The sequence below is a fragment of the Neophocaena asiaeorientalis genome, unplaced genomic scaffold (genome assembly GCF_003031525.2).
Source record: "Neophocaena asiaeorientalis asiaeorientalis breed wild unplaced genomic scaffold, Neophocaena_asiaeorientalis_V1.1 scaffold87, whole genome shotgun sequence".
NCBI classification, from domain to species: domain Eukaryota; kingdom Metazoa; phylum Chordata; class Mammalia; order Artiodactyla; family Phocoenidae; genus Neophocaena; species Neophocaena asiaeorientalis.
In genome coordinates this window covers 2,619,581-2,631,219 of record NW_020175432.1, presented here as the reverse complement: position 1 = coordinate 2,631,219, position 11,639 = coordinate 2,619,581, and the positions used below count along the sequence as shown (strand labels likewise).

The 11,639-nt window shown below is 58.7% G+C and overlaps 2 protein-coding genes across 2 annotated transcripts in view; both read right to left on the bottom strand.

Annotated features, from left to right (window-relative positions):
• Positions 1 to 413, bottom strand: part of IFI30 (IFI30 lysosomal thiol reductase) — a 3,532-nt gene extending 3,119 nt beyond the window's left edge. Inside the window, exon 1 of the mRNA XM_024767389.1 lies at positions 225 to 413. Coding sequence (XP_024623157.1) covers positions 225 to 338 — 114 coding nt within the window. The 5' untranslated portion in view covers positions 339 to 413. The remainder of the gene's footprint in view (positions 1 to 224) is intronic.
• A 3,106-nt stretch (positions 414 to 3,519) lies between these two features.
• The window catches only part of PIK3R2 (phosphoinositide-3-kinase regulatory subunit 2), a 12,446-nt gene continuing 4,326 nt past the window's right edge, over positions 3,520 to 11,639 (bottom strand). Inside the window, exons 3-16 of the mRNA XM_024767556.1 lie at positions 10,425 to 10,517; positions 10,038 to 10,079; positions 9,798 to 9,929; positions 9,497 to 9,707; positions 8,915 to 9,000; positions 8,656 to 8,764; positions 8,468 to 8,566; positions 8,138 to 8,318; positions 7,899 to 8,024; positions 6,711 to 6,853; positions 6,303 to 6,479; positions 5,399 to 5,470; positions 5,054 to 5,224; positions 3,520 to 4,730 (exon numbers count right to left, since the gene is read on the bottom strand). Of these exons, the coding sequence (XP_024623324.1) occupies positions 4,523 to 4,730; positions 5,054 to 5,224; positions 5,399 to 5,470; positions 6,303 to 6,479; positions 6,711 to 6,853; positions 7,899 to 8,024; positions 8,138 to 8,318; positions 8,468 to 8,566; positions 8,656 to 8,764; positions 8,915 to 9,000; positions 9,497 to 9,707; positions 9,798 to 9,929; positions 10,038 to 10,079; positions 10,425 to 10,517 (1,850 nt within the window). The 3' untranslated portion in view covers positions 3,520 to 4,522. The remainder of the gene's footprint in view (positions 4,731 to 5,053; positions 5,225 to 5,398; positions 5,471 to 6,302; positions 6,480 to 6,710; positions 6,854 to 7,898; positions 8,025 to 8,137; positions 8,319 to 8,467; positions 8,567 to 8,655; positions 8,765 to 8,914; positions 9,001 to 9,496; positions 9,708 to 9,797; positions 9,930 to 10,037; positions 10,080 to 10,424; positions 10,518 to 11,639) is intronic.

Below are 11,639 nucleotides of genomic sequence, written 5' to 3'. Positions count from 1 at the left end.
TGAGCGACTCAGACTCCAGTTAGGGAAGGAAAAGGGAAAGGAAAGTATGGCCAAAGTGTCAGGATTGAAGCGGGGGTGGGGGGTGGGGCGGCCGGCACCGACCCGGGCAGCGTCCCCTCCGGACCCCGGTCGTCCCCGTCGAAGTCTGGGGTGCGGGAGGAGCCGCGTGCACCTCGCCCGGGCGCTGGTCCCCGCCGGCCCGCCCGCCGCGTCGCCTTCTCTACCTCGCAGGGGGCCGCCCCCTCGGGGAGTATTTCCAGCGGGGACGCCCGCGCCGCAGCGGCGACCTCCAGCAGCAGCAGGAGAGGCAGGAACGGCAGGAGAGGCGACGAGGCCATCACAGTGGGGGCGAAAGTGCGACGGCGGGAGCAGCGTCCCGGGAAAGAAGCCGCCTTTAACCAGGCGGTGGCCCAGCCCCCAGGCCGGACCCGCCTCCCGGTGCACACGCCTCTCGGGGGCCGGGGCTGACGTCTCCAGGGATCTCTACTTTTCTCTCTCTCTCTCTGGGTCTTTCTTTCCACCTCGACCCCACCCGCATCCCACCGCCCGCCAGGTTCTGGGCCCCCAATCCCCTGGACAACGGGCTGCCCTTCGATCTTCCCCGACACTTCCCCGTAATCAGCCCCGTCCAGCCCTGTGAGGCTGGGTAAGCTTTAGCACCTTGAGCGGAGGATAGGCGGGGGCTTAGAGACAGAGACACGGAGAGACCATGAGATAGGAGGGTCTCTATGGGTCCACGGATCCCTCTGGGGGCCGCCAGGGTGCTCCAGGCCCCTGCTCCTAGCCCGGGGACCCCGCCTCCCCACCCCATGCTCCGGTGAGAGGTGATCCCTGGCTTGGGAGCGGGCAGCAGCTGAGCAGCCCGGGCCCTTTCCCCTAGCCTGGCCCGGACCCCCCTCATTCTCAACCGCCACCCCCTCCCCCTCTCAGGCTCCAGAGCCCAGATCCACCAGCGTGGTCCCGTGGGGCTGACTCAGGCTTGGCCACAGCTGGGCCAGAAAGCAGAAATCAGAGCAGGGAGGGGCTCACTTCTCTTGGCTCCCTCACCCCTGGCTGGGGGTTGGGGAGAGAAAAAAGCTGGTGTTCCTTCTTTCCACCGTCCAAAGGCTTGAGGAGGAGGCCACCCCTGTCCTCAGCCAGCGCCCTGGTCAGAAGAGGCCCGGGTTGGAGCAGTCATTACCTGAAGCCTGTACTCTGTACATGGAGCGGGGGTGGGGGATTGGCCCCGTAGGACCCAAACCCACAGGAATCAGCTCTGGGACCGTGTGGGCATCTCAAGAGATGAAGCCTCAACTCATTCTGTAAAACGGGAGAAGTGAGGTTTGGGGAATAAAGCTACCATAGAGGGCTCGGAGCAGAGAGAGAGCTGCCCCAGGCTGGGTGTGGAGGTGACAAGGTGAGCCTGGGGAGGTGTTGACAGGACAGTGGTGCGGGCAGGGAGAATAGCCCAGATAAGGGCTTGGCGGCTGCTGGTGTTGGGGGAAGTAACCGAGACGTTCAGACTTCGAGGCCTTGACACGACCCAGATTCCGATCCCACCAGAGGAAATGCTCACCCGTGGGCCAGAAAACAACCCAGTCCTCCGCTCCACAGCCCGTGTCCCGCTTCAGTTCTGGAGAAACCCTGGCCCACGTGGCCACATTCATAGCAGCAGGTTTGGGAGCTGGAGTTCCCCTGAAGTCTCCACTGCGGGATGATCCCCCCACCCCATTCTTCTGAACCCTTAACAAAACCCATTTCCTTTGTGGAACCTCTGCAAGCCTAAGCAACACAACTTTGGGGAACTAGTGTGTGCTCGGTCTTGTACTGGGCAGGACAGAAGACATAGCAATAAGTATAATTGCTACTATTTTTCCGGTGGTTATGAAACACCAGCCCTGTTGGAGGAATTCATAAATGTAATCTCACCCATTTGATCACGGAACCCTCAGAGGTGTCCACTGGGGGCAGGGGTAGAAACCATTGACCCTACTTGGTAAGAGGAAGCAGGATCAGAGAGGGGAGGTGATGTCTCTGAGAAAACACAGTTGATTGAGTGTGGGGACCGGCTAGAGGCTCTGTGAGCTGTTCTCTTGTGCCCCCAGGCTCCACCCGGCTGGACTCATGGGACTGAGAAGGTGAGCTTTACCCTGCGTCCACCCATGCAGTGGGTGAAGACCGCAGTGGGGGCAGAGTCCGGGCTGGAGTTCTTTAGGGGGCGCCTCCTAACTGACCACTCAGCAGGGACAGTGCTTGGGAAGGACCAGAGCTCTGAGGCCAAGGGATGCAAGTCCTGTCCCTCTGAGAGCCCAGTGGAGAGATGGGTCAGAGGCAGCCTGGTTCCTTCATCCACCTGGGGCTGCCTCAGGCATGGTGGATCCTGACAGGTGCTGTATGGGGAGAAGAAAGGTCAGAAGGTTCCCAGCCCTGGGGGTGTGAGAGGGGAGGGTAGAGAGACAGGGACCTTTGGGAGGAGGAAGATGGTGAACATGAATCTGCATCAAAGACAGCATGAGGGGGCTTCCCTGGTGGCGCAGCGGTTGAGAGTCCGCCTGCCGATGCAGGGGACACGGGTTTGTGCCCCGGTCCGGGAAGATCCCACATGCCGCGGAGCGGCTGGGCCCGTGAGCCATGGCCGCTGAGCCTGCGCGTCCGGAGCCTGTGCTCCGCAACGGGAGAGGCCACAGCAGTGAGAGGCCCACGTACTGCAAAAAATAAATAAATAAGTAAAGAAAGAAAGAAAGACAGCATGAGGACCCAGCTCAGTGTCCCCTGGGACGTGGCAGCCGGCGTTAGGGACAGGTGTGGAGAGGGCGTCAGTGGAAGGTCAGCAGGGAGGGGCTGGCACTACAGACTCCTCTGGGTGTCACGGGAGGGGTTGTGACTATTAAGCCTGCCTGGCAATGAAGCTGCACATCAGAGGGGAGGTGACTTTCTGGAGGGTAGGGCTGGTGGCTGATTGCCGGAACTCCAACTCAAACTTGGGGGCCAGGGAGGAGCTGGGCCAGGGTCTGCCTGGGGTCCCCCCAGCAGGCCAGGGTGTGGGGCAGAGCTTGGGGTCTGAGCCTCTGCTGTGTGACCTTGGCAGGTCTCTCAACTTCTCTGGACATGAGCATCTAAACTGGGGTTGGGGGACTTCCCTGGTGGCACAGTGGTTAAGAATCCACCTGCCAATGCAGGGGACACGGGTTTGAGCCCTTGTCCAGTAAGATCCCACATGCCGCGGAGCAACTAAGCCCGTGCGCCACGACTGAGCCTGTGCTCTGGAGCCTGCGAGTCACAACTACTGAGCCCACGTGCCACAACTACTGAAGCCCGCGCACCACAACAAAGAGCAGCCCCCGCTCGCTGCAACTAGAGAAAGCCTGCACGCAGCAACAAAGACCCAACGCAGGCAAAAAATAAATTAAATAAAATAAAAAATAATAAAAAAAATAAACTGGGGTTGTGGGGGTGGAGGTGGGGAGGAGGCAGGGGTTGTCAGCCCTCATTTGGCAGCCCGGAGCTAAAGAAGCCTGTCACGAAAGACAGAAGCATCCATCAAGTTCAATGTTTTATATCCACATCAGTAACAACGTACCATACAAAACCCGCCTGCCAGCCTGGCCAGGCAGGCAGGAGGTGGGGTGGGGTGGGGGTCCGTGGGCGGCATAGAAAACCAGGGCTCTCGTCCCAAAGAGGAGAGAAAAGAAGGCTTTACGTACAGTCGAGGAAAAACAAAATCAGAGCCCGACATGATTGAGAAGCCTTGAGTCTGCGTCGCGTAGAGGTGCTGTGGGCAGCGCTGCGTGTCGGCTGCCCCAGAGGTGCTGGTGGCCTCGGTTCCTGGGAGGCCTGGGGTCAGCTCATGAGTTTATTTTTACTTATTTTCTTTCTGAGGGTGACTTCTTGGCAGCAGCCCCATTGTGGTGTTAACTGGGTTTCACTTCAGGATTTGAAGGGGAAGTTGGGGTCTGTGGGGCAGGTCCCACCTGGCCCCAAACGTCATGGATGAGGTTCTTGGAAGTGGCCAAGCAAAGTTCCTTCCTGCCCTGATCCCAGGTCTATGGCTTAAAAATCGGGGTACCCAGGTCGGGGCCGCACGGCCCGGAGGCCTCTGTAAACATGGCAGGTGCAGCCAAGGTGGGGCTTTGGGGACCCCAGGGGCCTGTCAGGGGCAGGGCACAGGGGTGTGGGTGGCCAGAGCTGCAGGGAGGGCAGTGCCGGTGGGGGAAGGGGGATGGAGCGGGGGAGGCGGGACCCCCACAATAGAGGGAAAGAGACCAAGAGGGAAAGAGAGGACAGACGGATGGAGCTAGAAAGAGACGAAGTGTGACAGCGCGAGATGCACAGAGACTCAGAGAGTTGGAGAGACAGGCAGACATGGAGGAGAACCTGAGAGAGACAGAATTGCAGAGAGAGAAAGAGAAAAACAGATAGACCTGGAGAAATTCACAAAGACGAGAGAGATGGAGAAAACCCAAGAAAGGAGAGACAGGTTCAAAAAGGTGGAGACCGCGGATGTAGCCGCCACCCCAGCTGGGCCGGTTCTCCTGCTCAGAGCTCAGCGGGGGGCGGGTGGGGGCCCGGGGCCCGGGGCGCGCACAGGATGGGCAAGTGTGACGGTGAGCGCGTCGTTGTGCTGCACCAGCGAGGCGTGCTGGTAGTGCAGCACCAGCTCCTTCAGCGACCCGTACAGGTTGTAGGGTTCTGCGAAGCCAAAGCCCGTGGCTGTGCGGTAGATGACGCAGTGTTTGGTGTCGCCGTCCACCCTGTGGGTGCAGGCGGAGGGGTGGGTCAGATGGTCCCCCGCCGGGCTCTCCCAGCCCCGCCCCCCTATTCCTGTCAGGTGACCCTGCCTGGGACGTATATTTCCCCCTTTCCTGGATGCTGGATGCCGACCCGGTCCAGACCCCGCCATCTCCTGCTTTGATACCGTCCCAGCTTCCTCCCCCGTCCCCAAGAATCCAGGGCTTCTTCCTGTCTTCCCGAGGCCTCACATACAGTTGGCACTTAATGAGAGCTCTCAGAAGGAATGGGCGGATCCCTCCTCCCCACCTCCAGTCCACTCGCTGTTCCCTTGCCAGGCACTCACACCACAGAACAGGCATAGCAGCCCCGCTGGCTGCTTTCACGGATGAGGAAGGTGCCATCTCGCTTGCCACTCAGCATTTCCTCAGCTTGGGTGCGGTTGATCTTGCCTACATACCATGTGCGTTCCTCGTGGTGGGGGAGATCATCTTCATCCTCCATCAGTGAGTACTGGCTGTGGGGGAGGCAGGGAGGAGCCCTGGTCACTTACTCGTTAGCCTCCAAGGTCCCCCTGCCACCTGGACAACTGTCCCTCCCTGGTGAACTCCTACTCATTCTGCAAAGCCCACCAAAAACGGCCCCTCCCCTGGGACAACCCTTCCCCCACCACCACAAATTGGCCACTCACTCCTCAGTCTCGTTCTTGATCCCCAACCATTCATTGATCTTCTTCTGCCGGGCACCTTTCTGAGTGAGCCACCTGGGGGGAAGAGGAAAGGTGGGCTCCTGCCGCTCTGCTGGTAGGGGAACAGCAGCTGCAACACAGGCAGGGCAAGCCACCATGGGCCAGGCCAGCCTGGTTGGAGGCAAGGGCTGACAAGTGCAGGTTCTGGGTGTAATACCCCTGGTTGCCACAAGGGGTCAGCCTCGGTCCGGCCAAGGACCACTTGAACCCAGGTGGACTCCCCAAGCTCTGCCAGGGAACCCCCCTATTTCTTATGTTTCTGTTAACACTTTTTGAGACTCTGGATTGTACCATCATGGCAAGGTCTTATCACTATCAGAGGCTCAGTCCTGGGGACTACACGGTGGTGCACCTTTGCACAGGGCAGATTTACAAAGGACTTTGAAAGGACCAAGTGAGCTAATATGTGCACGGTGCTTGGCACACAACAGGTGTACATGAGCGTCAAAGACCCAGGCGGAAGAAGGAAGCCCCTGATGAAGTCCTCAGTGGGTCAGTGGGCAGAGGAGGGATCTTGGGCTCAGGCTGGGCGCCGTGTGCTGGGTTGCACAGTTGGCATTCATTCATGGAGTGGACCCTGTCGGAGGCTCCCAATGACCTGGCCTCGTGAGAGCAGTGTTCCCGTTACACAACTGAGGCTGAGGCCGCCGCACAGGGAGCCCTTCTGAGGGGGCTGGGAGGAGCCTGATCGAGAGGGAAGGGGTTGGCGGACAGACGAGGGGGCTAGGGGACCAGGTAGGGCTAGTTGGTGGAGAAAGCAAGAGTGAGACGCATGCAGAGGTCACCTCGCCAGGTGCCCCTGCACTAACGGGGGGATCCACGGGTGAGTGCAGAGCCAGGCACTCACACGAGGTACTGGTCTCTGATCTTGCGCAGCTGCATGAGGTCTGGCTTGAGGCTGTTCATGCGCTTGTCAATCTCTCGGTTGTCGGAGGCCTGTGCCCGCAGCTCCTGTTCCAGCTTTGTGCGGCTCTCGTGGATCTCAGCAATGCGAGACTTAAGTCGCTCTGAGTTCAGCAGGATCCTGTGGGAGGAGTGGCTCAGAGGCCTCAGATGGCTCCCAGTATCTAAGCCTTTGGACATGCTGTTTCCCTGATTGCTCTTTCTGGCAAACTCCTATTCATCCTTCAAAGCCCATTTCAACTGACCCTCTCTTCCCCTGAAACCCAGGCTGCCCTCTCTGTTTCCATTCTTTCCCCACTTGCGCTGTGTCAGATCAAGGTGCAGTAGGGCAGGGCAGAGGAACCAGACTCACCTCTGCATCTCTTTCTCATTGCCCTCACGCCGGAAGCGCTCCAGATACTCCTTGCTGCACTTCTCCTGTGTCTGGCCCTGCTCTTCAAAGATCTTGATAGTCTCATTGAAGGCCTCAATGGCTGTGCGCTTCATCTGCAGTTCCTGGAGGAGGGGGTAAATCTGAGCACCTCCTGGGACTCCATCCAAGTCCCTCGTGAGGGATAAAGGCAGATCCCAACCTGATATGGAGACTCTGCTCAAGCTGTTCCCTCCACCACGTGCATCGTTCCTCTAGCCCCTCCTTCACCAAACGAACTCCTATTCAGCCTTCAAACCCCACATTCCCCAAACCCCCTCTTCCTTTAGATCCTCCTTTAGGCACCTTAAAAAATACCTGGGTCTGTGAGCACGGCTGAGAATTAATGATAAATCTAGTTGCTACAATTCATGGGGCTCCTTCTCAGAGTAGATGCTGCACCAAGCACCTTCCATGCATCATCTCATAAAACCTCCCAAGAGCCTCCTACAAAGTCAGAACTATTAATGGGGAAACTGAGGCTCAGGGGGCCTAAGCCATTTCCACGGTCATGATGTTCCTAATTGATCCCAGACAGGTATCTTGTCCACTTAGAACCTCAGGTGACCCATCACTAGAAAGGGGACAAGACAGAAATTGCTCAGGGACTACAGGGGAGACAGAGAAATTCCCTGCTCGAGATGGGATGTTCTATCTGAATAAGTTGCATCTCAACTTACAAAAGAAATTTATTAACACAGTCCTTGAGTAATAAAACCTCCCCCCACTTCCTTGTTTTTAAAAGACACTGCTCTTTTCCATGACCTCCCGACCCTTTGTCTTAGGCAACTCTTTGTCAGGTGGTTATTATCATTTTGAATAACATCCAGGTTGAAGGGGATGGAGAAGTAATTAAGACTCACGGTTCCAGTTTCCAGATGGGGAGACTGAGGCCCAGAGGCTCAACCAAGACATCTCCCACAGCTCAGCCGCTCCTGGGAGGCTGGTTGGTGCCTCTTCATCTGTTTTGGTTTTTTGTTCTTTTTAGAACCACATACATTGATTTCTATGTTTTTAGGGTGGTCCCTGGTTGTAAGAGCCTGCTGTGACCTAGAAGTGGACGTCTGTCCCTGTGGCCTTGGCACTGCCTCTCCGTGCCTGGGTCTCCCGGGGTGCGCTGGCCCGCGGTACCTGGGAGGTGCGTGTGTACTCCTCGTAGAGCTGGTCATACTCGCGGCTCTTGTCCTGGTACTGCTGGTGGTAGACCTTGAGCTGGGCGCCCACTGCTTCCACACTGTCCTCCTTGACGATCTGGTCCTGGGGATACCCGGTGCCGTCAGGGAAGCTACCTGGGAAACAGGCCCAGGGCCGGCCAGGCACCACCACCACCACCACCCCCCCCGCCCCCAACTCCCACCCCAGTCCTGCACCTGCTGGTACTTGGACACCGGGTAGAGGAGCCGCGTGTCCAGCTTGGCGTTGTACTGAGCCAGCGACTCGTGGCGGTAGTGGGTGATGAGGTCCACAACAGAGCAGAAGGTGAGTGGCTCCGAAAAGCCGTAGTGCCCGTCTCGGTGGAAGACCTTGATCAGTTTGTTGTTCCCACCTTTCCTAGGGGCGGGTGAGAGGGGGTGTCAGCAACCAGCAGCATCCGCCAGACCCAGCAACGTCCCACTGGCTGTACGAACCCCAGTCCTCTGACCTGGGTGTTCTCCCTCCCACCGCTCACCCCTGGTCTCCCTGAAGGGACAGGCCCCCACCTGAGGGTCAGCGTGTACTCCCCCTGGATCTTGCTAGATGCATCTCGGACCAGAAAGGTGCCATCAGGTGTGTCCCGCAGTTTCTCATTTACCTCCTCCCTGTGGAGACAGCCAGGACTGGGGCTGCCCACTGGGAGACCCGACCCCTCAGGCTTTGTCCACCATGTAGCTCCACCCCACAACCCTACCTGGAGATGTCACCCCAGTACCACTCAGCATCCTGCAGGGAGGGCGGGTTGCCCCCATTGGCCAGGCCTGTGGGGGCTGGCTTTGCCTTGGGGGGTTTTGGCGGCAGTGCTGGGGGACAGGAAAACAAACGCACACTGAGCACCAATTGCATACTGTGGCCAGCTCCCACTGCAACCAAGCCTGCTGATACTGGCAGGGCTCCGAGTCAGCATTCTTGGTCCCCAACGATAGGAGCTAATAAAAGGGGGTGGAGGTCACCTGGGGGCGCAATCTCCTGTTCCTCCAGATGTTCCTGAAGCAACTTCTCCACCAGAAGTGCAGGGAAGTCGGGGGTGGCCTCAGTCCTAGGGGGAAGGGACGTGTCGTGAGCACTGGGTAGGGCCTGGTGTGCACAGGGCCCTGCACGTGCATGTGGGTCTGGCGGGGGGTCTACGTGAAAGCATGCAAGGGGAAGAAGAGTAGGTGACACAGGTGTGCGAGACCCACTACTGTTTATGTATATGCAGTTAGCTCCCAGTAAGTATTCATACAACAAACAATAGGAGTCAGCGTGTGAAGGAAGGTACAGACACCACCCAAGTGCCGGCCCTCCGGTCTAGGCCCCATCGCCTTGCCCCAAGCCCTGCTAGAGTCTTCCTGGATCTCAAGTCCCACCCCTTGTTATCTTTCCTAGCTCGCCCATCATGACAGCTCTGGCCTCTTCCCCCGCTGGGCCCCGTCCACACTCCTTTCTCATCGTCTAGACCCCCGCCCTGGCTACGTCTCCAGCCCTTCCTCCATCTAAAGCCCCACCCCTTTTTGCTCCGGCTCAGCCCCGCCTCCCCAGCCCTGGCCTCTCACCCGTCGGGCGCGCCCCCTGGCGGCGGCGAAGGCGACGGCGCCCGCAGCAGCAGCGGCCCGAAGGCGGCGCTCAGGGCACGCACAGCTGGGCCCAGGGCTGGGGCGCGCCGGGCCACCCGGCCCAGGTGCTGGAGCAGGAAGCGCAGTGTGAGCGCACTGTGCAGCGGCAGCGTCGGGGGCTCCAGCGCCGGCCCCACGGGCCCCGCGGCCTCTGCGGACAGACGGCCAGGGGAAGGTGAGCCAGGGCCGGCACCCGCCCGCCCCAGCGCCCTCCCCAGTCCGGGATTCCTGCCAGACTCACCCCGCAGGGCTCGGTGTGCCTCAGCCGCGGCCTCGGGTGTCACAAGGGGTGCGGGCAGCGCCAGCAGGAAGCCCTTCACGCCATCTGTTAGGGCTGCAGCGTCCCACTGCTCCATATCGTTCAGCGACCAGTCTGCGGGTGCAAGGGGGTTACATCGATCCAAGGCGGGTGCAGGGAGGGGACATCATCCGTCCAGGGCAGGTTCCTCTCCCACTCTTGCCCACTGAAGCTTTCCCTCACCTGTGCGCGCGGCGGGTGCCTCAGGCCTGTAGCTGTCTAGCCCTGTGGGGAAGGGGATGGGGTAGGTCAGTGCCACCCCACGTGGCAAGGCCAGCTCTCAAATGCTGCCTCGACCCCCGTGTGGGGTCTGGGGTGGCTACTAACCTCCCAGAGGTAAGAACAGGGGGAGGGGAGGGAAATGGTGGCAGAGGGCACGGCACATGCAATGATGGGGTCTACATTCCCCTGGGAGTTACTCCTTCCCCAACTCAATACGGAGGCCCAGAACATCCAGACTCAGCCACTTCCCATACAGAGTGAGCCCAGCAGCCCTGTGAGGGAGATGAGTTGCCCATCACCAGAGGCAAGCAAGCAGAATCCAGGGGTTGCAGCCAGGCCGAGGCTCACCTGTCCGCTCAATGGCCTCCACAAGTTTCACCAGGATAGGGGGAGCCACATCAGGCGGGGAGAACTGCTCGGGTAGGTCAGGGAGTGTGAGGCCTGGCAGGAGGGGACAGAATGTTGGCAGGGTCCCTAGAAGGACCTAGGCCCCTCTCTTTGCCTGCTGCATCTCAGCCCAAGTGCCTGGAATCTGGACCACCACTCTTGGGGGGCCGGACAGAAGGCCCAGCTGGTGGGGCTGGGAGGGCTGAATTAGTGGGAAACGATTTTCTAGGTTAAAATATCAATTCACCCAACTACAGAGGCCAGATATAGTTGGCTGACTAGTGTCCTCCCAAATGGTATGTCCACTTCCTAATCTCTGGTACCTGTGACTGTGACCTTACTTGGAAATAGGGTCTTTGCGGATATAATTAAGGTAAGGATTTCAAGATGAGATCCCTAAATCCGATGACTGGTGTCTTTATAAGAGAAGGCCATATGAAGAGAGAGGCAGAGATTGGGGTGATGTGGCCACAAGCCAAGGTACACCTGGAGCCCCCAGAAGCTGGAAGAAGCAAGGAAAGATCCTCCCCTAAAGCCTCTGGACAGAGCACAGCCCTGCCCACACCTTGATTTTGGACTTCTGGTCTCCGGAACCATGAGAGAATAAACTCCTGTTGTTTGAAGCCACCAGTTTATGGTAGTTCATTACAGCAGCCACAGGACACTCATACAGCAGGTTTAGGGCTCTGCCACAGGACACTCATACGGCAGGTTTAGGGCTCTGCCATTGCTTGCTGTGCAACCCCAGGCACAGGACCCACCCTCTCTGTGCCTCAGATTCCTCAACTGAGAAACTGGTCAATGGAATCATCTCTCCTTTCTCAGTGGGAACAACAAAGTGGTTGAAGAGAGTAAAAGGAAAATATCCCAGCTGGATCAGAACACCTCATTCCAAGGACCTTTCTCCATTTTCTAAGTCATTTTGCTTAAAAAAAATTCCCCCCTTTTAGAAATGCTGACCTCCTTCCATGTCCCAACCCCACCCCACCCCCAGCCCCATGTTTCTACCCCACCCAGCCTTTTGTGCTCAGGCGAACTCTGCCTGCACGGCCACCATTGGATGCAGCTTTGGCCCTTGGCGGGGACGCCCTGGCACACAGCAGGAGCAAGCCGGGGCCTGCGGGGCCTCCCTGAATGATGGGCCAGGTGGTGCCTTGAGCTGAAGAAAGACCCATC